The sequence below is a fragment of the Phaeoacremonium minimum genome, assembly GCF_000392275.1.
Source record: "Phaeoacremonium minimum UCRPA7 unplaced genomic scaffold PA7_03_scaffold_270, whole genome shotgun sequence".
NCBI lineage: Eukaryota > Fungi > Ascomycota > Sordariomycetes > Togniniales > Togniniaceae > Phaeoacremonium > Phaeoacremonium minimum.
In genome coordinates this window covers 312,639-336,499 of record NW_006921175.1, presented here as the reverse complement: position 1 = coordinate 336,499, position 23,861 = coordinate 312,639, and the positions used below count along the sequence as shown (strand labels likewise).

General features: G+C 51.9%; 9 protein-coding genes across 9 annotated transcripts; 3 read left to right on the top strand and 6 right to left on the bottom strand.

Annotated features, from left to right (window-relative positions):
* Nucleotides 1–2,001: 2,001 nt before the first annotated feature.
* On the top strand, nt 2,002–3,133 carry UCRPA7_3359 (putative aryl-alcohol dehydrogenase protein; the record flags this gene model as incomplete). Its single annotated transcript, XM_007915995.1, has 3 exons — nt 2,002–2,293; nt 2,362–2,626; nt 2,683–3,133. The coding sequence occupies 3 exons, from the start codon at nt 2,002–2,004 to the stop codon at nt 3,131–3,133; spliced, it is 1,008 nt and encodes a 335-aa protein (XP_007914186.1).
* A 247-nt stretch (nt 3,134–3,380) lies between these two features.
* On the bottom strand, nt 3,381–4,076 carry UCRPA7_3358 (hypothetical protein; the record flags this gene model as incomplete). The annotated part of the gene is made up of 2 exons (XM_007915951.1): nt 3,381–3,728; nt 3,816–4,076. 2 exons carry the CDS (start codon nt 4,074–4,076, stop codon nt 3,381–3,383), a joined length of 609 nt encoding a protein of 202 aa, XP_007914142.1.
* An 873-nt stretch (nt 4,077–4,949) lies between these two features.
* UCRPA7_3357 (putative at hook domain-containing protein) lies at nt 4,950–7,589 on the bottom strand (the record flags this gene model as incomplete). The annotated part of the gene is made up of 4 exons (XM_007915904.1): nt 4,950–5,327; nt 5,664–6,852; nt 6,913–7,022; nt 7,431–7,589. 4 exons carry the CDS (start codon nt 7,587–7,589, stop codon nt 4,950–4,952), a joined length of 1,836 nt encoding a protein of 611 aa, XP_007914095.1.
* Nucleotides 7,590–8,938: 1,349 nt separating this feature from the next.
* UCRPA7_3356 (putative alcohol dehydrogenase protein) lies at nt 8,939–10,054 on the top strand (the record flags this gene model as incomplete). Its single annotated transcript, XM_007915959.1, has 1 exon — nt 8,939–10,054. One exon carries the CDS (start codon nt 8,939–8,941, stop codon nt 10,052–10,054), a length of 1,116 nt encoding a protein of 371 aa, XP_007914150.1.
* A 223-nt stretch (nt 10,055–10,277) lies between these two features.
* Nucleotides 10,278–12,557, bottom strand: UCRPA7_3355 (putative metallopeptidase protein; the record flags this gene model as incomplete). The annotated part of the gene is made up of 4 exons (XM_007916003.1): nt 10,278–10,548; nt 10,606–11,121; nt 11,181–11,770; nt 11,829–12,557. 4 exons carry the CDS (start codon nt 12,555–12,557, stop codon nt 10,278–10,280), a joined length of 2,106 nt encoding a protein of 701 aa, XP_007914194.1.
* A 1,758-nt stretch (nt 12,558–14,315) lies between these two features.
* UCRPA7_3354 (putative myosin regulatory light chain cdc4 protein) lies at nt 14,316–14,997 on the bottom strand (the record flags this gene model as incomplete). Its single annotated transcript, XM_007915884.1, has 3 exons — nt 14,316–14,344; nt 14,411–14,644; nt 14,817–14,997. The coding sequence occupies 3 exons, from the start codon at nt 14,995–14,997 to the stop codon at nt 14,316–14,318; spliced, it is 444 nt and encodes a 147-aa protein (XP_007914075.1).
* Nucleotides 14,998–15,873: 876 nt separating this feature from the next.
* Nucleotides 15,874–16,906, bottom strand: UCRPA7_3353 (putative methyltransferase domain-containing protein; the record flags this gene model as incomplete). Its single annotated transcript, XM_007915889.1, has 2 exons — nt 15,874–16,810; nt 16,893–16,906. 2 exons carry the CDS (start codon nt 16,904–16,906, stop codon nt 15,874–15,876), a joined length of 951 nt encoding a protein of 316 aa, XP_007914080.1.
* A 976-nt stretch (nt 16,907–17,882) lies between these two features.
* Nucleotides 17,883–18,602, top strand: UCRPA7_3352 (putative binding domain-containing protein; the record flags this gene model as incomplete). Its single annotated transcript, XM_007915912.1, has 2 exons — nt 17,883–17,976; nt 18,211–18,602. 2 exons carry the CDS (start codon nt 17,883–17,885, stop codon nt 18,600–18,602), a joined length of 486 nt encoding a protein of 161 aa, XP_007914103.1.
* Nucleotides 18,603–21,599: 2,997 nt separating this feature from the next.
* UCRPA7_3351 (putative alcohol dehydrogenase protein) lies at nt 21,600–22,724 on the bottom strand (the record flags this gene model as incomplete). The annotated part of the gene is made up of 1 exon (XM_007915914.1): nt 21,600–22,724. The coding sequence occupies one exon, from the start codon at nt 22,722–22,724 to the stop codon at nt 21,600–21,602; it is 1,125 nt and encodes a 374-aa protein (XP_007914105.1).
* Nucleotides 22,725–23,861: the final 1,137 nt, after the last annotated feature.

The window sequence follows — 23,861 nt, the reverse complement described above, 5'->3', positions numbered from 1 at the left end:
CTCTGCTTTGAAAGATTTTTGCTGCGGTACAGGCACCCTCCAATATGTTGAGCTGCTTTGTTTTGCGTAGGAACGATCAACCACACTCAAGTCAGTGAAAGTATCACAGTGTGCCAAGAAAAACTCCGGAGGAATGTCAAGTTCAACTCCAAGTACCTCAGCTAATCTTGCGTCTAGGCTTTCGAGAATAACCAAACGTCGGTGCCAATTTTCAGTTGGATTTTTGTTTAACATATTTTCCCAGTATGACTTGAATTCTGGCACAGTGACGAATTGCGGTGACTCCCTTGCGACATGGTGTTGATTTTCTCCAAGTTCGAATATTTTAAGTCTCCACTCGGCATCAACGGCCCCTTCGATCCATGGATGCTTTGTTGCCCCAGGGAGGTTGTTGCCATTTTCATCCTTGGGCTTTTTAAAAATGTGGCTTTCTAGAGCCTGATCTAATTTCTTTCGATAGTCCTTCGTTTTGGCTCTCATACCTGAATCACTAAACCAAAACGCGTCATGAGCTCCGGAAAGTCAGCGTTTGTATCAGACTCAGTCAGCCACTAGGTTATACCTTCGTCATCATATAATACCATCTTGTCCAGTGAAATGAGTATAATGAATCTACATAGAGATGAAGGTCCAAAGAGGCTACTAGCATACCATTAGGTCGTGGCGAACAGTACTGAGTATTCGTTTGAAAATAAAAATGAAACTTTTATTTTCACGCGCAGAGGTACGAAGAGGGGGGCGGACTGTAAGAAGGTAGATTTTGAAAACGATAGACGTTCTGCAAAGAGCTGTGTTCAGGGAGAAATTTATTCCCCGGCTGTGCACACAGTCTTTTCACTTCTTTCTTGGCTGAAAATTTGAGAAAATGTGAAGAGCTAAATTCCGGATATCGGAACACGCGACCATGCATGATGAAGTGGCACGCTTTGGCTCTGGGTTTCCTGCATAGCTGCAGCCGCATTTGGCAATTATCGACTTCAGCTAAGCACCACAAACAAGACTCCCGAGCTGTATCACAAATACACGCCATGCTCAACACTTCTCAAATCAAAGCGGCGACCATTCAACAACTTGGTCAAGAATTGAGACATTGTATTCGGTTATCATACATAAAAGATTCGGGGTTATGAAAGTAGAATTGTGCTTCCAAGGTGTTTTGGTAAACGATAAAAAAGAAATGAATATTACTTTATCATTCCCCTTTGGGATTAAAAAAGACGCGCTCAGCAACTTTTGAGTGCGGGAGAAATAGCAGTAGATGGCTTGCTCTACAAATGTTGGACAATTAATGAGCGCAAAGCGAAAATGCCGATAACTACACAGCTCAGAACAGAATCGTGAGGTCTCAACGTGGAGCAGCCTAACATACAACGCTTTACTTCTTTAACGGACCGGAAAATAAGGACTACTGTTGTTTTGTGATTCAAGTTTACATTTGGAGTTCTTACTTGGCTATGCTGACACGCCGGATTATGCATTATGGACCATAGGCGGTGTCAGTGAAATAACAAACTTACTACAAACGTCATATATGCTGATGTAAATCCTTGACTCGCGACCGTGCCTCAATCCCGTCTGCTAGTTTTAAAGTGGCATGATTCGGGTGTTGCAATTCAGAGTTGGAGGCGCGGAGTTTAAGTCTATCTCCTTGGCGCGAGGCCTAAGCCTTATTTCCACCTGGATCGCGAGGCTCGAATTAACCAACTTATAGCACCCTTCTCGCAACAGCAAAAGATATAAAATCAAAGATTAAAATAGCTCTTTGAATGTAATTCATATTAGATGCTTAAAAGCATCTTTCACAAAAACAGACTCTCTCAAGTTTCATATCTGCCGCATAGATAATCAACATTTATTAGAAGACTGACCATGGCCGAACCAAACACACCCACTGAGCTGGGACGCCTTCGCATTCTATCGCCTACCGCTGGCGTGCGAGTCTCTCCTTTGCAGCTAGGGGGTATGTCCATTGGCGATGCTTGGGCCGGAGCTATGGGCTCAATGGACCAAGACCAAGCATTCAAGCTCCTGGACGCTTTCTGTGTCGCCGGTGGCAACTTTATCGATACAGCCAATAATTACCAGAACGAACAGTCTGAGACGTGGATTGGCCAATGGATAGAGGCCCGTAAAAACCGAGACTCTCTTGTCCTGGCTACTAAGTTTACAATGGACTACCGCAGTCATGCCATTGGGCAAGGGTCGCAAGCAGCTAATTTCGCTGGAAATTCCCGCCACAGCATACATGTTAGCATCCGGGATTCACTAAAGAAGCTACACACGGATTATGTTGGTGAGTTTGAGCCATGCTGGATGTTGTTCCCGTCAGAGGTTACTTTTACTCATATACACCTACGATAGATATTTACTATGTTCACTACTGGGATTATACCACATCGATTAAGGAGGTCATGGATGCCTTACATATACTTGTCGAGCAGGGTAAGGTGCTGTATCTTGGAGCATCTGACATGCCTGCATGGATAGTATCAGCAGCCAACACTTATGCCATGGCCTACGGAAAGACCCCTTTTAGCATTTATCAAGGGCGCTGGAATGTGTTGGAGCGAGACTTCGAGCGTGACATCATCCCAATGGCCCGTCAATTCGGCATGGCACTTGCGCCGTACGTCTTCAATTTCCCTTCTGGTGTGTTTTAATGCTAACGATTAATGTGAACAGATGGGCCACTCTTGGAGGGGGTCACCTCCAAACTAAGGCAGACATGGAGAAACGTAAAAGTGCCGGTGCGAACTTGCGCATGTTCGGTGGGCGACCTCCACACCAAACAGAGGAGGAGATCAAAATGAGCGAGGCTCTGGCCAAGGTGGCATCAGACCACGGGATTGAATCTGTCACAAGTATCGCGTTGGCGTACGTTATGTCAAAGGCTGCTAATGTCTTCCCTGTTGTTGGTGGACGCAAGATCGAGCACCTACAAGACAACATCAAGGCTTTGAGCATCAAGCTCACTGCTGAAGAAATCGAATACATTGAAAGTGTCAAGCCTTTTAACCCGGGCTTCCCACACAACTTCATTCCCAAGGATCCGAATGTCACAGGACAGTCTTTCCTGATTGCTAGGACTAATGCGATGAAGTTCCCAAACGCACACCAACCCACGTCTCTATGAAGAATCACTATATGGAACGGCTTGGGATCTGAGTCGGTTTTCGAAATACTCCGGGGAGATGAAAAGAAACCCATTGAACTGACCTCCCGAGTAGAACAGACCATTTATAGCATAGAATGTGACCTTTTTGGTCCGAAAAGTTGTCCATGTCTTGTGAATAGAAGACCAGGGGATACGTAGTCGTGTATATAGTCTTGGTAATCGCTAAAGGTCAGATTGTGGTTAATCATACCTATCAATACTATGCTTATACAATAGACCACCACATCAACCACATTACAGCTGCCGTAGCTCCGCCCCATGCCCCAGCAAAGCTCGTAGCACCCACCCTGCCTCCGTTCTCGAAGTACGTCGCATTGCCCTTGACATCGTCGTATCTCGGCTGCGGCTCCGTCATGTTAGCGTATTTGCTGTAATCGCCCACCCACTGCACGCCCGCGATTACGCCATCGTATTGTATCCGGCCGGGGTCATCGCTCAGCGTCAGGATCTGCAGCCCGCACGCCTTGAAGGTAGTTGCGTTCGCAGCTGCGTCGTCGCCGTCGCAGTCGAGGAGAATGCCTTCGAAACATCGTTGAAAAGGCGTGAATCCCCACTTTAAGCAAGTCAGTAAGCCGTTACTATCTATAGTACTTCTTGACCTTCTGGTTCTAAGCTTATTGAGAGGGATCACTTGACTTACATAACCAGTAAAATTCACTGAATAGCCACTGCTGATAGGGTTCGTGAAGTTCATCACAATCGTCTCGTTGAAATCGACGTGCTGCTGGTCCGAGGCCTGCTTGATCCGGTCGAAGACCTGCTGGGGATCTGACACGGTGATATTGAGGGTCGAATGGACCTCGAGTCCCTCGGCATATCGTTTAAACGCGCAGCGTCTCGAATCATTGTCACCGTCACTCGAGGCTAGCTCTTGGGTGCAATTCAACGGCTGCGATACCATGAAGGTTGTCGGGTAGGTTGTGGTATATCCTTCCGCGGCATAATGGCCTCCGAGGGCGATGTCGTTACAGTCGCGTTTGCTGAGGCCCGAACACAAAACCAAGGGAAGGCTCAATGCAGCGATGAATATTGAAGAGTGCATATTGAAGCTGTCTACGTCAACTAGTGTTGCTACAATAAATTGACAACCGCATTTCAGACTCCAGTTATCCTTCCCAGGGACTTAACGCAATCCCCGTCGACATGTTTTATATGAGAACTCGGTATCCGAGGTCAATATGTATCTGCCTGAACTTGATCATGGGTAACCGTGCCAAGCATTTCAGGATTCGCTCGATCGTCATGATCCATTTAACGTTATTCTTAATGTCGGCCTGTCGCCAATAAGCTTGGCAGTACGGTGCGGCTGAGTGGTGGCACTGGAAGGCCGAATGAGGTCATTAGGATGGCTTGTAGCACCTGTTGGTCCTCCGCGCTGCCGATCTGGCCCCCGGGCTCGCGTTCTGAAGTCCGAGGGGAGCTGTGCCGCATCCACCCTGCCGATCCGTGAACTACTGAATGCGGGGACCTGAGGAAGAGCTATGTTGGGCCACTGCCGACTATCCGCTGAGATAAAGTGAAGCTCAGGAGCCGCATTGAATTCGCTGATGCTAGAACAAGATTTTGAAAATGCATCGTGGCAAGAAACAGAATGCTCAGCATTTTCGGGGTGAAGACATAACTCGATTCTGTATGCTAACATCAAGTATTGTTCCGCCCAATAGGCGCCGACTTGACCAAGTCTAAAACCAATAGCCACCGTATACGCCAGGCCAACATCTCATATGCAATAAATACACGTCAAGCTATTTTCATCCAGTCCATCGAGACAAGCTTACTCGACAACCAAGCCTTCAAGCGCCTGCATGGCTCTCGTTCCCTCCTTCTCGAATGCAGTGACCATTGTCTCGCACTCATGCTTGAGCTTCTGCTCGGCTTGGCCAGCATTGTAGTAGATCCACTCCTCGACCGTCATCCTCTTCTCCGGACTGCTAAGGTCTCCGCCCTGACTGAAGAATCGTTCTGCGGAGGCCCCATGAGCATTCTCCTTGTTTTCAAAAACCAAATCTAGGTCAACAGCTGTCCACGGTGCCGTGGTCTGCAGACCGCCGATCACGTTCTGTCGCTTAGACGGAGAACCATTACGCATCGGTGTTGCAGCAACAGGCATAGGCGCCAGCGCGATGCGCTTGCTGTTGGCACTGGTCGTTGGCTTAGATGATGGTGGTTGATTCTCCGCATCAGATGCTTGGGGTGATGGGGAAGGTGACACAGTTGCTTGTTTCGCTGAGTGCGCAGGCGAGATGTGATTCGCTCGAGGAGTTGCCGGTGGATGAGGCATAAGATGAGATTGTGATGATGGGGGTGCTGGAAGAGCCTTCTCTGCTTGATTCGGCGGGTGGCTTGGCACTGGCTTCCGCTCGATCTTCCCTGGTGTGCCCTTCATAGCCGAAAAGGACTCACGAATTGTCGCCGATTCAACTTCTAGAGCCACAGGAGCCTCCACTGGTTCAGTTTGGGCCGCATTTGACGGACCCTGCTGAGCCACCTGGTCTACTTCTGCCTGGGATGAAGTTGACTTCTTTGACGGGCGTCCTCGTTTCTTCTTGACAGTCGTGTCAGTGTTGGCGGTACCGACATCTTGTGTCTCAACATCATTCGACTTTCTCGGCAGTTTAGGAGCTGGAGCAGGCTCTTCCAGCTCGTCGGGCTCGGAAGGAGGAGCAGGCACCTTGGCTTTCTTGGTCTGCTTCGATACCTTTCTAGTGCCGGCTTTACGGCCCTTCTTGGGCACCTTCAACGTCTCAACCTCATCCTCGACTGCCATTTCTGCCTCAAGCATCTTGAGCTCTGCATCTACGGCGGCATCGTCTGGATCTGCTGGAGCAGGGTCGAACATTGCGAAGTCTGTGCTTTCTGTCTGGCCCTGTTTCGCGCTCTTGCCGATTGTCACCTTCTTGCCTTTCATCTTTGTGGCAAGCTGAGCATTTCGTCGCTCGGAGTCCGAATCAGCCAGAATGTCCTCGTCGTCTGAAAGAGGTCGATCGAGATCAGCTTCGAGTTGACGGTCTAGCTCATCGTCATTGGGCAATCTCCCTCGTAGCGAAGCTGTGGATGCAGTAGATGCAATGGAAGCGGCGGACGCTTTCCTTGGTCGACCCTTTGTTGCTGTTGCCTTCTTGCGTCCTGCAGACTTCTTCGTAGGTGCTGGGGCATCGACCATTTCGACGTCATGGTGATTGTCAACTGTGAGGACAGATGTATCGCCAGCATTGCTGCCTCTAGCCTTCGTGTTGCGTCGCTTCGGGGCAGGGGCTTCTACGTTGGTCAAGATGGACTGCTCAACCTCATCGCTGGTTCGCTTTCGGCCCCGACTAGCCTTTGCCGGTGGCTGAGGCTTCTCGACTTCATCTACCTGCTCGTCTTCATGGATCTCTACCGTCTCGTCTTTCTTGGCACGCGTTTTTCTGCCCTTTGCGGCAGCCGGCTTTCGGCCCTTGGCCTTCTTCCCACCTTGAGTCATGGTTGATGTAGTAGTCAGGATCGAATCGTCGGCGTCTGCTGGTAAGTCTGCAATGGAGGTGATGTCTGACATCGCCGTAGCAACGGACTGAATTGACAACCTGGACGCCTTGGAGCTTCTAGCTGCCTTACTGCGCCCGGCTTTCTTAGGTGCTGGGTTCGAGTTGATGAGGCCGAAGAAGGGGCAATTGGGAGAGCGCTTGTAATGCTCGTCCCTGAATCAATGGTCAATAGGAATACATGGGAGCGCACGTTGTTCAGGGGACAATGCTTACATAGGCTTATCGCCAGCCTCCCATCCGTCGAGGGCTAATTGGCAGTACGTGCAAGTCGTGTTGTCATCGGAGTCCATGGTGGGGGTGTACTTCCAGCCGGCCTCAACAAGCTATTCGATTGTTAGCAACTGCGATCGCGCGCGGTGTATGAGAGAGCAACTCGCCTGCTTCGTCTGGCACTTCCATCCCCTCTTTCCCTCGTAGGGCCACCTTGCTGCAAAAGTCGCCTTCCGCGCCTCAATCATGAGTGGTTCTCTGGGGTCTTCCTTGGCATAGCCGCCATATTCGACCTCAATTGCCGCGGTGATGGCCCAGCCGCACTCGGGAGAATGCGTCAAATGCTCTGCCAATGGATTGTCGTCTTCCTCCCAGCCATCAAGCGCCTTCTGGCACAGGAAACAGACGACATTGTCGGGGTTGCTAGGAAGCGGATGGAAATAGAAGCCTGCTTTGGCCAACTTTTGAGGCGTATCAGTCAGTAAGCAATGGTCTGTTGGTCTGCACGACTGCACACTTACGTCGGATGCAGCGAGGTTCTTGTGAGGCCACTGCAGTGCCTTGGGAGCTCGCGAGTGCGCGTTGGATCCTCTCCGCTTGGCAACTGGCTGTGGTCCCTGGAACGAAGCCAGGCGGTTCTCGTAGATGAAATATCGATCGTCCATGTCCTCTGTCGCCATGTTGAAAGATAATGCTGCTCAATGCGCAGCTCTCAGGCGTTCGTAAAGGAGGCTATCGGAAGTCTGCTACCGCGACAGCGGCAACAGGGCGGTAGGAGCGAAGCTGAACGTAGCTGTAAATTAAATTGGTGATCGGGGAAGCTGTGAGCAGCTATATGTCGTGAAGAAGGGGCTTAGCACGGTAGTATGCGTAGATATTCAGCGTGCAACTTCCGGGTGTTTTGCTGAGTAGATCAAATAGATCAAAGGTGTGGAAGGTGGTGGTGGGTGGGAGTCCAAGCCAAACGTCGCGCGCGCATGTCATTGGTCTGTGGGGTCGCGTTTGTTTACTTTGGGGGTGGTGCCGTGTGGCATTGTATAAGCAATAATAGTCTGTGCTGTGGCTGACCCGCTAAATTTACGCCGCAAAGGCCATCGCCCTGCGCCCCAGCATTAAACAACGTCATGCACTCAGCATCGTTCAAGAATTGCTCGCTTCTTGAAGAGAACAAGTCTGTGAAAAGCTTTTAGATATCCTCGTTTCTTGTGGACTCAATCCAATCACATCAAATGCCTCTGTTCTTGACGTGTCTCTTACCACATGCTTAGTGACACGCCTGAGCATTTCCCTTGCTTCGCTGATAGCTTGGTCTTTCTAAGATCCTTCTATCATCGGAGTGTTAGACTCACAAGATGCTCTCAATCATATAATTACTGCACATACTGATCAACCATTCGCTCGTTTGTTTCTCCCCTAACTCGGTGGAGGGAAAATCTTCTAACGATTTATCTCCGCACCCCCGACTTTCTCCGGCACCATCTCAATCCTAGTTGTCATGACTCTTTCAACTCCGCCGACGTGGTAGACACGCTTGGCTCACTTCCTAGTGGAAGAATAACGAAACGCTCTCATTCATGCTCAAGCTGAAAAACATTTGATCTGATGTAGCTGTATTCTCATTGTTCTCCGCCCCCTGGCTGAGACATTTGGCGCGATGATATTCTTAGGTGGTATACATATAGCTTAACCCGCTGAGAGAATAGGTTCGATGACTGGACTTCTCGACTCGGTAGGAATGACACACTTGAAGCATAGGATCAAAGTCTACAGTCGGACATGATCGGGCATACTACTAGAGGCTTTTGTTCTCTTGTCTTCTCAGAGGCTGTGAAAATTCACCGCCAGGACTTTGCAGCCGGAGATGGTCGGTGATATACACACTAGCTCCAAGGATGTCCGACTTACACCGTACAAGCAGTCGAATGAAGATATAAAAGCTCCAAGGGGTTGCAACCGCAAACATGCGATCTCATCTATCTAAAACAAACATTTCATTGGCATCTCAGGATTCTGGTTTTCTACATTCATCATGGCAGCATCTCTCCCCCCACAGCACCGCGCCCTCGTTCTCGAGAGCATCGAGGCCGGCTTCCACGTCAAAGCCGTCCCAACCCCCCAGCCCGGCCTCGGCAGCGCCATCGTCCGCGTCGCCGCCGCCGGCATCCTCTCCTACCAGCGCGAGGTGTACAACGGCGCGCGGCACTACTCCTTCCCCACGCCCCTGGTCGCCGGGCTCAACGCCATCGGCCGCGTCGTCGCCGTCGGGCCAGACGCCACGGCCCTGACCCCCGGCCAGCTCGTCTACGTGGACTGCGTGGTGCGCGGGCGCGACGAGCCCGCCAACCTGTTCCTCGCGGCCATCAACGACGGCATGACCGACGGCAGCAAGCGGCTGATGCGCGACGTCTGGCGGGACGGCACGTTTGCCGAGTACGCGCGGGTGCCGCTGGAGAACTGCGTCGTGCTCGACGAGGCGAGGCTGTGTGGCAGCCTGGGGTACTCGATCGAGGACCTCATGTACATGTCCTACCTGCTCGTCCCGTACGGCGGGCTGCGAGACATTGGCCTCGAGCCGGGCGAGACCGTTCTCATCTGTCCAGCAACCGGAGGCTATGGCGGCGCCGGCGTGCAGGTCGCCATCGCCATGGGCGCGCGCGTGATTGCCATGGGCCGCAACGAAAAGGAGCTGGCCAGGCTGAAGGAGCACGTGAAAAGGGGCTCGCCGAACGCTGAGATCGAGACTCTCAAGCTGACGGGGGATGAGACGGCAGATACGGAGGCACTGCAAGCCTTTGGCAAGCTTGACGCCGTGCTAGACCTCACGCCACCTCAGGGGTCCCAGTCATCACATGTGAGAAGTGCCGTGCGTGCCCTGCGACGGGGAGGCCGCATCAGTATCATGGGGTTCATCGATCAGCCCTATCCTCCGTGGACCTTTGTGGGCAAGAATATAGCGTTAAAGGGCAAGCTGATGTATGAGCGAGACGACATGCTGCAGTTTGTAAAGATGCTAGAAAGGGGCCTGTTCCCGCGAGGCAAGGATTTTGTGGACACAAAGGCGTTTGGCTTGGAGGACTGGAAAGAAGGACTCGACCAAGGAGCCGAGCATATGGGCATCGGGAAGCATTGCGTCTTTGTGCCATGAATGAACCTGCAGGCAGATATATGATTGAGTCATTGCAACCGTAAAAGTAGGATGCTGTTAACACACTTTCATAGACAAATGGTCTCAACGGCGGGGTTTTTTACTAATTGTTGAATTTGAGTGACGTCTACTACTTCAGTTCTTCTCAAGAGGCGATGGTTCTGCCAAGCATACCATGCAATGCTCACAGCCGACTCCGCTCAAGATCCCCCTTTTTAGCTAGTCAGCTCGACAGTCCCAAATCCTTGTAGAAAGCCTCATTGTTAGGCTTCCTGCCCAGGAACTGCTCTAGCGTAAGCATCTCCTCCTGGCTACCGCCCTTCTCCAGTACAGTGTGCCTGTACCGTCTGCCCTCCTTCGAATCCATAGGGTTCTGCTTGAACACGCTGTAGAACATGTCGGTCGAGTATACCTGCGAGGAGAGGTAGCCGTAGTAACCGGCGTCGTAGCCACCGATGAGATGGCCAAATGTGGCTTGGCCGTTGCCCCAGGTGCTGTGACCAGTCAGTCAACTATTTCGATTTCGAGGTTGTTAAACAGAATCCACTTACCTAGGCTCGCCTTGGGCCTCGGGGCCCTTCATCCCGGCGATCTGGGTCCGCAGCTCGTTGTATACTGCGCTGGGGTCCAACTTCTCAAGCTCCTCGTGAGTCTTGGGCGTGTGCACAGTCATGTCAAAGATACCAAAGTGCAGTTGGCGGAGATTGAAAAGTGCATCATTGACATGCTTCGTCGAGATAAGCTTCTCAATTAGGTCATCTGGGATGCTCTCGCCAGTCTCATAGTGTTTGCTCAGGGCCTTCAGCTGGCTGGGAGTCCAGCACCAGTTCTCGAGCATCTGCGAGGGCGCCTCGACGAAGTCCCTAACCGTGGAGGTACCGTGGAAGCGGCTGTACCTGCATCGACCAGCCAAGTCATGGATACCGTGGCCGAGCTCGTGGAACAGTGTCACCACCTCGTCGTGCTTCAGCAGAGACGGCTTCTTGGGAGTGGGCTTGCTGAAGTTGCACACCAAGGCCGTGGCGGGATAGCGCCGCGTGCCATTGGGAAGCAGGAAGCCGGGTTGGCTTTATCATTTCGTGTCAGCTCATAACACACAAACAAGAAACATCGCCGTAGCACTTACAGATTGAAGTTCGCGGCGTGGCCGTATTTGCCGGGCCGCGGGTGCAAGTCGAGATACAAGTAGCCAACAAAGCCATCGCCCTCATCCGCATTGTCCCAAACGCTGAAGATGATGACATCCTCATGCCACGCAATATCTTCAGCCTTGCCAGTGGGACTAATCTTGGCGCGGTCCTCAGGCGACAACTCGTTGAACACAAAGCCAAACAGCGTCTCAAAGATGTTCAGCATGCCCGCAACAGTGTTCTTGAGCGGGAAATACTCAGAGATCTTGTTCTCATCGATGCTGTACTCCTTCTCAATCATCAGGCGATCATAATACCTATGGTCCCAGAGGTAGTAGTTGCCATCGAAGGACAGACCCTGAGCCTCGGCATCGGCCTTCTTGAGCTCTAGGAGGTGATCTCTCTCTTTTTCTCCGCCAGGAGCAAGTCGCGTGCGCAAATCACCAAGGAAATCATTCACCGTCTTCGGAGTCTTGGCCATCTTGTCCTCAATGCGGAAAGAGGCATGATCCGGGTAGCCTAGCATCCGGGCAGCCTCATCGCGGAGAAGGATCGTCTCCTTGAACAACGGCGCATTTTGGTTGCACTAAACACAGTGTCAGTTGTCTTCACCTTGAGGCATACTCGAAACTATGCGGGCCTACCTTGTTCTCATTGGCAATAAAGAGCTTTCGCCGTGTCTCCGGGTTCTTTGCAAACTTCAAAGTTGGGAAGAGGTCCGGGTATTTGAAGCTCAGCTTCACCTTCCCGTCGTTCTCGCCCGTCCCCTTCTCCAGGCCGTCCACAAGGTCCTCCGGCACGCCATCCAGCTCCTCCTTCGTGAACCACAGCCCACCATTCTCCTCGTTCAGGTTCTTGGTGAACTCAATCTGGATCTGACTCAACCTCTTCTTGATCTCCTTGAAGCGATCCCGCTGCGGACCGGCCGGCAGTCCCAAGCCATTCTTGATGTAGTTCTTCCTCTCCTTCTCGAGCAGGCGCGCGCTCTCGGGGTCCAGCTGGATCTTGTCCCTGCTCTGCCACACGGCGTCGACGATCTTGAAGACATCCTCGCGCATGCCCGCCTCGATGGAGAAGTCGTCCATGAGCTTCTCGGCCTCGGTGGAGGCGTCCCGCAGGGCGCTGTCGCCCGAGACGTACTGGTAGAAGCCGAGGATGCGGGCGCTGAGGGCGGCGTCGTTCTCGTCCTCGACCTGCGGCAGCAGCACCGTGTCAAAGGTCGTCTTGGAGGTGTCGCTGGCGGGGATCTGGGCGACTAGCGTGTCTAGCAGGTTCCGGGTCTTGTCGCACATGGCCTTTGCGTCCGAGACGATGCTCTCCTTGGTGCCGATGAAGGTCGGCGGGGCCTGCGGTGGGCTCTTGTACTTCGACATGACTACGTCGGGTGGATGGGAGAGGAAGGGCTTGTAGGTCGAGTATGTGGCTGTTGCTGGAAGAAGATTAGCATCTTGCCTACTCAATGCCAGTAGTCTGTGATGAGGAAGAAGATCAAGGTGGAAGAGGGGCATAAAGCCAATGTAGCTATCTGAAGCTCTCCTTGCTTGAGGAGAAAATCCAAGAGAGCAATGGTTTACTCAACAGGCGGGCACAGCATGGAAGAGCAATCACCTACCCGAGGGAGCTGGTGTACTGCCGGAGAAGGCGCTGGGTCGGTAACGCAGGTGGTTGAAGATGGCGGAGAGTCGAGGAGCGACACGTGGGGCAGCCAGGATGACGGCTGTTATAGAGAAGAGGAGGAGGGAGAGGAGAAGGAGGAAGGACCGGCGCCGCTTCGAGCCCAGAGACGCCAGGATGCCCGAGAGGATAGAGGAACACCCAAACTGAGAGACTCAGAAGCTACCTAATCCGGCAGCATGCAAGAGACCGCAGCAGTGAGGCGGAGATGCAAGGGGAGGAGGAGGCAGCAGTAGGCAGTGGTGTCGATGCAATCAGGCACTTAGTTACTGTATGTTAGTACGGTAGGCCGATTGATGCGGGGTCGGCTACGACACTCCAGTTGCCAGATGAGAGAGTGTGTGTTCTGTCAATCAATTGCAGCTGTTGGCTGCAGTACCGGTGATGACAGTAATAGGTAATGCCAGGTAGGTTTGATCACACGCATAAGCTGTTGCAGAACCGTAACTATGTCGGGCGAGAGCGGCAGGTTAAAGTGGATGATCCAATGTAACAGAAAGCTGCAGGTTGCAGGTAGCAGGTAGTTGAAGCGTGCCCTGGTAAGGTGAAGTGAAGTGTCTTGCTAGGTTTGAGAAAGTGCAGTTGGAGAAAAGGCAAAGAGGCAGAAAGACACAAAGCATCTGCAGCTGTCGAAACCAACCATCTACCTAACAGGTAAGGGACAACTAACCTAGCAGCGGTATTGCCCTCCGACGGTGCTGGAATCTGCCGTTCTCCAGATGTTTCACCTCGCTCTGGGCAGGCAAATCCCACAATCCACCACCCCACATCAAGGGCTCTTCACCAGTCCTTGACTTTGTTTGATGAGTCGCATGAGTCGACTCAAGCGCTTTCTGAACAATTGGCTGGTCTGGGACTGTGTACGACACAGCAGAGCCCGGGAAAGCCGACAACAATAGAGACAGGGCGCCAAGAGCATGCATTTTGGAGGATAATGTCCAGAGTGAGGCTATCAATGTCAGAGTCGTCGTGTCGAAAGAGTCTTGCTTATCCCAGCACTTCGTGGCCTTGGAAGGCTCACACGAGCTTGATATACCCGATTTCAACGTTTCGGAGAAACTACCGTATCACTGATAATAAAGGAGCCCTGCTTGGTACAGCCAATCTCTGGTAATGAAGGTTGGGATAACCAGGCGCCACACAAAGTCAGGAGCCCATACCCCAGCATCTTCGATTCAGTCATGCACCAAACACAAGTGGTTGAAGAGGTAATGTCATGCTTTCAGTTCCAGCATGCATCAATGCCTTTTCTAATCCATCAATCGTGCCTATCTAAGCCCGGCGCATACTCAGCCCAAGCCAGGAGAACGCACCGAATTCGTACACGGGTTCTGAAAGCAAATATGTAAAACGCCTGTCCGAATCCATCATTGTAGTATGCATGCAATATATTTCCCCTTGTGACCAATGACTCCATTCACGTTCCGTTCCTCCCTCTCGAGCACCACGTAGCCCGTCTAGTTCGCGAGAATGGTTCGTACGAGGTCTGAGGAGGAGAAAAAAATATTAGCAAACGCGGAATATCTCTATGCTGCTCAGGGGCGAGTCTTACCAGTGTAGTTGACCTGGCCGGAGCTGGTGTCGACGGCCTTGAGCAGCTCGTCCACCTCTTCGTCGGTCATCTTCTCGCCGAGATTCGTCAGAATGTACTTGAGCTGGCCAACGCCGATGAAGCCCGTCATGTCCTTGTCGAACACCTGGAAGCCGCGGCAGTACTCCTCTGGCTCGCCGGGGTCGCGGAAGCCGCCGGGGCGGTTCAGCACGCGCTGGAAGGTCTCAAAGTCAACTGTAGGGGGCAGCACGCATTAGCATTCTCCCATCTGGCACCAGTTATCTCTTGCACTCGTCGCGGTAGAAGATCTGCCAGCTTTGCTGTTGCGCCCTCGTAGGAGGGTGAATCCATCATCTCCACACCGCCCGGTAAACAAACGGGGAGCGACCAACGGGGTAACACCTACAGTCACCGCCCACGTTCTTCTCGAGGTCCCGGATCTCGGTCATCGTGGGGTTCTGGCCGCAGGCGCGTAGCAGGTCGCCGAGGCTGTCGATCGTGACACGGCCATTGCCGCGCTTGTCGAACAGGGAGAAAGCCTCCTTGTAATTTGTTGATGCCTGAGCGTCGTACTGGTTAGAAGCCATGTTTACTGCGTCCCGCTGGGGAGGAGGTTTCGGTTGAGAGGGGTTTAGGTAATGCGATGCAAGAGGCGCGATAGGGGCAGAGTGCAAGAGGCGCAGAAGCTGATTGTTGTTGTAGGAGTTTGGAGATGCAGGATACGAGGGGAACTGGAGATCGTGAAAAGCAGCAGATCGCGGATGCGCCTGTTTTCAAAGCGGTTGCCAGCTGCGCAACGGACTGAGGACCGATGGCCGATGGGCAGCACGCCAGAGGCGCTAAAGGGGGCAGCAGGTTTTTAGTGGTGGGTAGGGCGACTGGTAGGTTTGTTTACAGGCGGGCAGCTTGCAGTACAAACAGTGTGGAGGGGGACTTTTCAGTAGAGAAGACGGCTGTAACTCACCATTTCTGCTTCTCGAAGTGTCTGATGGAATTGGTATGGTCAAATGAAGCTGGAATGAGGCTCACGATAGTGGTTTTCTAGGGAAAGAGGAAGAGGAAAGCAGACATGCGCATGCGAAACAGAAAGACCCTTTTTGTTTAAAGCGGTGGCCCTTGGCCCTCCCAGAGTGTCACCCTGGTCTGTGCCTTTCATGCGCTCAGATTGCTGCTGGCCATGGATCATCTTTGGCGGGGCAACCAGACCTCACCGTAAGTTGCCTGGTAATTGGCAACGATCAACACCGGCCAATCACACTATAGACCCTGCATTCTGCCCAGAACCCTGAATACCTCATAATGGGTCTATTATACATAGCATTATACACGTGTAGAGCATTTCATAGAGAAGATGGATCATGGGCAGTATTCACGTTGTAGTCGTGATCTATGATCTTCGACATTTGAGTATTGGGGCATAAGTCTATACTTAGTGTACAACAAAGTCTGAGGCCACTTGGATCTCATCTTCTCCTGGCCATCAGGATGACAGTCCCCCAGACTGAGTCTACCTCGAATTCCCTCCACTTGTCTCCCAGTGCCTTCCACTCTGGCACGGCATCGAGGAAGCGATCAAACATGACATCCACGAGATCGCCATCTCCTCCTTCCGCCCGGCTCTTCTTCTCGGGGTACTCCGCCCTCCAGTTATTGAACGAACTGAACGTCCGCAAGTAGCCCTCGAACTCGCCCAGCTTGAGCGTCTTTCTTTGCCAGAGCGCCTCCACCGGCGCATCCTCGATCGAGCCTGTCTCGCGGTCCGGGTCCCAGACTATGCGCTTCACATCCGCCCAGTCCGCCTCGGGCGGCACCACCGCCTGCAGAGAGTCCCTGAGGATCGACCGCCCGGGATTCTCCCAGAACCTCTCGAGGCCCTCGATGCCCGGCGCGACCTCCCCGCCACCGTAGACGAACCGGAAGTAGATGGGTATGATCTGCGGGTAGCCCACGAGAATGTTGTCCTTGTACCCCCAGAACGCCAGCGTCCCGCCGCTCTTGACCACGCGCGCCAGCTCCGGCCACGCCCGCTTGTAGTCGAACCAGTGCGCCGCCTGGCCCGCCACCGCCATGTCCACCGACCGGTCTGCCAGGAACGACAGGTCCTCTGCGCCGGCCTGCCGCACGCTGATCTTCGGGTCGGTCGTCAGCTCGCGCGCCTTGGCCACCATGCCTGCGCTGGGGTCGATCGCGGTCACGGCTGCGAAGTGCGGCGCCAGCTCCCGCGAGATGAGGCCATGGCCACAGCCGATGTCGAGCAGCGTGCCGCTGGGCGAGGGCGATGACGTCTTGTTCGGGGAGCCTGTTCGGTGGGCATTGTGGAAGCCGAGGACAGTGCGGAACAGCGCTGGTGGATAGCTGGGGCGGAAAGCTGCGTAGCCAGCGTACGAGAATCCCGATTTGCTGGCAGCGGCAGTTGTCAGCTTTGGAGGTACGATGGGTTGGTCCTGAAGGCCTGCAGGTAGGTAGGACAGGGAGGATTTACGCGAAGCTTGTCATGATTGCGCCGGTGTCAGCCGCGAGTGCGCGCGCGCGCTATGTCTCCCCGACTCCAATGCAGGTGTTTAATAATCTCTTCTAATCGCTCTAATCTTTCAGGCACAGGGCTGATCCTGCCGGAGCGGGAAGTGCAGAACCCAAGACAAATCGATTATCGAAGGGAGCGGCTATTGTTCATTGCGTGCTGGTGGCGCAGATGGTGGGCTGTGAGCTCAGGACGTAGTCTATTATAGCACAACTTGGTATAGCACAGTCTGTAGCATCGTCAAAAGATGCGCCCTGTCGGGCAGAGGCCAGTTCTTATTGCCATTGGAAATAAGCGGCTGCGCACTGGTTTGAGGTGATAGACAGCAGTATGCTTGGATATTTCGTCACCAATATGACCGACGATTTCCGCTCGGACTGACGGACCAGCGACCGGCGATATCGGCCAGACGTTGAGCGGGAAGCCATCTCGGAGATCCTTGAAATGATGCGATGCGCCTGTGAAGCTGTGGGGTCCAGATCCCGGCTGTTAGTCCAGATCACTTTATTAAGACAGGTAGCTGTCGGTTGGACGGCTCATACCCCATCTTCGAATCAGAAAGGTCGGATTTGCCTTGGATTCCGAGGCTGAATATGAGGAGTGCCGCATGTAAGAGTACAGTGTGTGACAAGTCGCTTCAGCTCCATCCGGGCAGCCTACAGGTAGCTTAACGGGCGAGACTGTGATCCTGTCGATCCTGAGGGACCGACATAAAGTAGTATACCTTATTTAGATCACAGCACGCCATATTTAGAGACTGTTTATTCAATGAATATAAAGACGTATGAGCGTCTCGCTGCACCCGCAAGTCGTCTGGCTTTAAAATCAAGATCAGGAATCAATTCAACATCTACTCTACCGTCAAACGGATTACAACACTCCCGGTACTTTCATCACTCGCGACGCAATCCTCACAGTCGCCCAGCCTCAACCCCGCCAACAACCGCCAAAATGACGACCGACGCCACCATGCAGCAATTCTTTGAATCCCCTGCATTCGCCGTAGTCGGCGCAAGCACGGATCCATCCAAGTTCGGTCACAAAGGTCAGTTGACTTTGTAGATGTCGTGAAGTGCCTTTGCAAGTGCAGAAAGACTCCGAGGACCGAGGGGGCTGGCCCCGGAGCTGTGCCGCGGCCCACGGCAGCTCCGCGTCTCTAAGCGACATGAAGTCCTCCGGGCTGGACCTGATGTCTTCAATTAGATACTTCTCACGTCTTCTTTTGTCCTTATCATGTGTCATAGCTCTTTCCGGTTAATGTCATACTGACACAGCTCAGTCTTCTCCTGGTACGCCAACCACAACCTGCCGGCAACGCCCATCAACCCCCGGGCGCCCTCCATCGCCGTCGAGGCCAAGGAGTTCCCGACCGCACCCACGCTCACCGCGCTGCCCAGCCCCAAGAGCACGTCCGTCTCCTTCATCACGCCGCCCGCCGTGACCATCAAGGCCCTGCAGGAGGCCAAGAGCCTCGGCGTCCCCGCCGTCTGGCTGCAGCCCGGCGCGTACGATGACGCCGCCCTCGCCTTTGCGCGCGAGGAGGGCAACTTCAAGGCCGTCGTTGCTGGCACCGAGGGCCCGACCCTAGGCGCCAAAGGGTGGTGCATCCTCGCTGATGGCGAGAGGGGGTTGAAGGCTGTGGGCAAGCTGGCGTTAGAGGAGCGTCTGTGATATGTACGATGAGCTGAATGGTGTGTCTGGCATTCATTGATGGGGGAAACGTGTTAGAGCAAATAGTTCTTTAAAGCGAATTGGGTTGACTTGTCTTACTTGCGGTATTCTTGTAACATTTGATCAATCTTATGCTTGAGACTGCAAAACATATGACACTCAACGGTTTGACTAAACATCATCTACACATATTCGTTAGAATTAACGCCACGGCATTGATGTTCATGTCAATTTTGTGATGCTAACAAGGCAGAAGTGATTCCTTTGCTATTGCCATGCCATAGCTGCAAACCTTGGAAGGGCTACTGCCTGGCTCCGAATTGCCCAGGAGTATACCCACTATCTCGTGTCAATATTTCTCCTCTCTGTAAGATTAAAGAGGTTGTACTTGCGCTCCTTGAATGCGTTTCCTCGTTACAACGGACCTTGAAATGTGCTCGCGGTCTATAACGGATAGTCTAGGCCCCTTGCCGATACATGTCTATCACAAGTAAGCGAGTCAAAGGTCTCTATGGTATAATGGGTAAGCAATGTTCTTCGGACAGAAGCATCATCATCGACGGGGATGTGAAGAGGGAACGAACAATCAGTACTACTTATGCTCATCACACCAATGTCTTCCGCCGGTAAGGGCAGTGTAGCAAGGTTGAAGCGACTATCAGACACTATATTTCGTGGTTAGGGCGTGGCTGGGAAATTCCTCTATGCTAAGGAGGCTAGTTGTGGTCACAACATTGAGGTGAAGAGCTTCCCCAATGTTTGTCTTGTGCATTCTCATGGCTGCACAGTACATCTGTAGGGGTGACAATACCATGGAACCAACACTCTAGCGAGTCGACTGCTTTCAACTCCTCGTTTGCTCCCGAGTGAGTGATTGCTTTTACAAGAGATTTGGCAATTGTACCCACCACAAGCCTTTCTGTTTTGTTTCATTCAGTTCAACATCGGTACCAACACTCTATGCCTTTGTTAGGCTACGTGCGGTCTTGGTGCAGTCTCCCTGAGCCGGAGGGAAAAATAAAAATATTTCAAGATGTCGCGAAATCGCAGTCAACAGATCTTCGATCAAGAATCACAGACAAAAAGAGTAAGCGTTTGCCCCCAGACGGATTTGAACCACCGGCCTCAGCATTACAAGTGCTGCGCTCTACCCCTGAGCTATAGGGGCAGCAAACGTTATTATTCGTCAACGTGTTAAAAGAGCTGAGGAGGGATCAACAATTTTGCCCCACCAGGGACTTTCGTGGCGTGTGGGGCAAGAGAGACGGCAGTGAACTTGGGCATTTTGGGCTGCTGCTTGGATGAGGGGTGTAGAGTCTCTTACGGAGGGAAAATTAATGAGCTATGTTGGATGTCTTTGCGTCATGAGTCTCCCTGGGAACCGCTTTAGAAGAGTCACGTTATTGTTGTTGGTTGTTGCGGCATTGTGGAGCTCACATGCTTGGTCTGGTGGCATCCTTCCTCTGGGTTGGGTGCATCTAAGACTAGAATACGCAGTCACATCGACACCTTCACAGAATTATCGGTAAAATGTGCCAGTCATAAAACTTGTTGAGACTTGGTATAAGTCTCTGATAGATGACTAGATCTCACAATTTAAACCCTTGCTGTAGTCGACGCAGCGTTACATCCCATGACCGAATACATGTCTTCTTTGTACTACATACAGTTTCCATTTTACAGATACATTAGAAGCGGTCTAGAAATAGAGAGAATGTTGTTCAACAGTAATAGGGACTACCAGAGATACGACGCTTGTCATTACGCCTGGCTACTATCATTCAGTCGTTATAGCTTGGCCATATGGAATTGAGGTAACGGCTTGAAGAACCGAAACTCTCGACTTGTGAACAAGGGCTCAGCCACAGCAAGATAATCTTTATAATGCTGTTTGGTGACTTGTTCCTTGGCTAGGTGTAAGTGGTGGAAAATAAGAGTGCATAAGGGAGCTTACTCGGAAGACCCATTCCTTCGACTTAGTCCTGCTTCTGCATTAGATAAGTCCACAACTTCAGGCTGTGGGGTGTCTGAACCAGTTCTCAATCCATATCAGTTTTCCAGGTTCCTCTGGTGATTCGTACGCTTCGAAGAAGGTGCATTCCGGTTCTTGAATCACTTTCTCATACACGCCTCTGAATGCCTCTAGAAACTTGGGAACATTCTCGGGGGCCATAGTGACCGTGACATGGGCGCTAAACCCGGAATTGGACGGCGACATGATGCCAGTATAGATTTTGTATTATGAAGTCAAATAGATTTAGATACAAAAGACCACCAATGCGGATTCACGGCGAGATTTAATTGCGCAACCGCCAGAAAATAGAGTTTGACTGTTTGAGGATAGAGTTCGACCGGCTGCCATCGCGGCTCCCTCGGCCCGTTCTCAGTCAAACGGCCTGCGTCTACACCCAGCAAATCTATAGGCGTGATGAGGCTTGCAGTAGTGTGGCGTGTGTGAGGTGCTGCCATTGTCTTGGGCAACGCCTACTCCCCCCTCTACGAAAGAGAAGACTATGATTGGAAAATAATTGCTGAAGAACAACCAACATTTATGATATATGATGATAAAACAATAATTCGACAATGCTGTGCCACAATTGTGCATAACAGAAAATCGCAAAGAGACTAGTAAATACCTTTTGGGTCGAGTATTACGATGGTAATTATTGACGAGATCAGATTAGGCAAGTGGTAAGAATCAATACACGTGTCCCCGCATATGCACATCGGTGCCAACAGATCTTCTGGATCTGGTTACTACCTGTTCATCTGATCAGCTGCTGATAGTGGCCTAACCTCACTGAGTGCAAAGGGCCATCTAATTGGTGGTGAAATACATGGCTTTACAAATTGGAAAGTCAGCTAACCACGCCCATCTGTGCCAAGGCTCACTGCAGTAAGAAATTAACAACTCGCTTAACAGCTGTAGTCGTTCCTAATTATTGAAATATCATTTGATAAAGTGAAGTGAGTCGGGATATATGCAGAGGTGTTCCTCTAAGGCTTAATCAACACAATTTGGCCCGCTCTTGAGCTCGCAGAGGTTACTCGGAAACAATCCTCGATTTCCTCCAGCTTAAACCTTCCACGGACTTCATACCCACCTGCCTCGCCAAGTTTAAGCAATCCAGACTCAGCTAATTTGACGAGTCCCTTCACATCTTCCCGCTCATACATGAACTGTCCGCGGATGGTCAAGTTACCCCCGACACTCAAGATATACGGCATGGTCAGATCCGCAGCGATCATTCCCATGAGTGATACTCGACCATACTGCCGTACCGCCATAAAGCAGCTTCGAATGTGCGTTGAGGCAGCTGCCTGGGGTGGCGAAATGTCAAGATATGCATCGATGGGCCCCAGCACCTTTAGAGCCGCTGCATCAGCCTGAGCATCACCGGTGTTGGGAACGATCTCTATGGCTGGATATTGACGCTTCATTTTCTTCAGAGTCTCAACGTCGCGGCTCATTGCAATGACTCTAGCGCCCATAGCGTGCGCTACTGTCACAGCTGCGCCGCTGAACCCACCTGTGGCCGGGGCAATGATGACTTTCTCGCCTGCTTGGACACCAATATTACGCAAGCCGGCGTAGGGTATGAGGATCTCTGACAGAGCCGCCAGATCCTCAACAGTATAGCCCAGGCCGCCGTCGGAAGGCGATCCGCAGAGCCTCTTCTCGTCCAAGGCCCAAGTATTTTCAAGCGGGGCACGGACATACTCGGCATAGGTACCTCGAGACCAGTTATCAGCCATGAACTTCTTGGATTCAGGCGTCTGGCCATCATAAAATCCCCACAAAATTTGGATATCCGGATTATCGCGCGCACGGATAAAAGCCTCGAGCATGACGAGTTGACCGACTGCCAGGCTTGTCGTGTCCTGCCCTATGGCAGCCACGCGACCGATGGCCGCATTGCCAGGGGTAAGTGGCGTGGGAAAAGTGAAGAAGGTTTTGCCAGTCAACGCAGCAGGTAGACTACGCTGAGATGAAATGCACAACACATGTACGACAACACTTCCAATCGTGGGCTGCGGGGTGGGCAGCGTTTGTAGTTTGAGGGGCTGACCAACCTCTTCGCAGACGAGGGCCTTCATAGTTTCAGGGAGTGAATGAGCCATATTGGGGAATGTTTTACAACAGTTTGGGCTGGAGAGATTTGTGAAGATTTGAAACTGTCGTCATGAAAACTACGGCGTGAGGAATACTTGCTTCAATTTATATCACCCTCGGCGCCTCGGTCGGAGTATGATTACGCCATTCCATCGGACGGTAGGCATCACTCAATTTGGTGCTGAACAATCAAATCAACACGTTATTATTAGCCCATAAATCTAATCAGGCTTAAAGTGCTAGATGAATACGGACGAAGGTTAGCGAGAGAAGATAGGAAGAAAAAAGGCGAATATGTTGAGGCTCTCTTCCTCTGTAGATCTGCCTTGACCAAATTAGGTGTAGTGGCATGAGAGGAATACGGGTTTGGGTTAGCGTTGCAAGGCAAAACACCCCTGAACCTAGTCAACAGACCAGTATTTGCCGATATCCAACTAGGAACACTGCCACCGCAAAGTGGACCTAACATCACTTCTCTTCTCTATCTAATCCTTTAGCCCTCATCTGACGCGATTGTCGCTCTGCTCTCGCCTTGAACGACGATTCTAACATCCAAAAATTAAACTGATTCGTCGGTTCTGAACGTTAAGTTCCCAGAACTGAAGAGATCAAAAATAATAAGGACTGTCGGCCTAGCATGACGCTCCCTTCCGACTCATCCGCAAAAGCGGCAATCCGCAAACGGAAGCGCAAGGTGCATACCAAGTCTCGGAAGGGTTGCGACAATTGCAAGCTACGTCACGAAAAGGTGTGCAACTGGTGGCATTGTGGAGCGTTCTGTTGGCCTACTAACTAACAAGCTCAGTGTGATGAAGGCAAGCCCAGTTGCAGAAAATGTCGTGTTTTCGGAGTTTCCTGTAGCTATGGACACCGAGCTACTGTTGGTGAGGCTGTTCTCCAGCCTTCAGTTGACGGTTCATTTCATACGGACATTCTACCGGCGCTCTCGGTGAAACAGACAGTCCTCGGCATCGTCAATGCATCACTAGCGCAGGAACCTGCATCAAATGGTCAAAGTCGACCACTCGAGTTGACGAGTCAGGATCTTGATGTACTCAGCCGCTTTCATAGCAGGACTGTACCCACCTTGTCTACAGTCAACTGTGTGAAAATGTATCAGCGAGAAGCAGTCCGCCTCGCTTGTC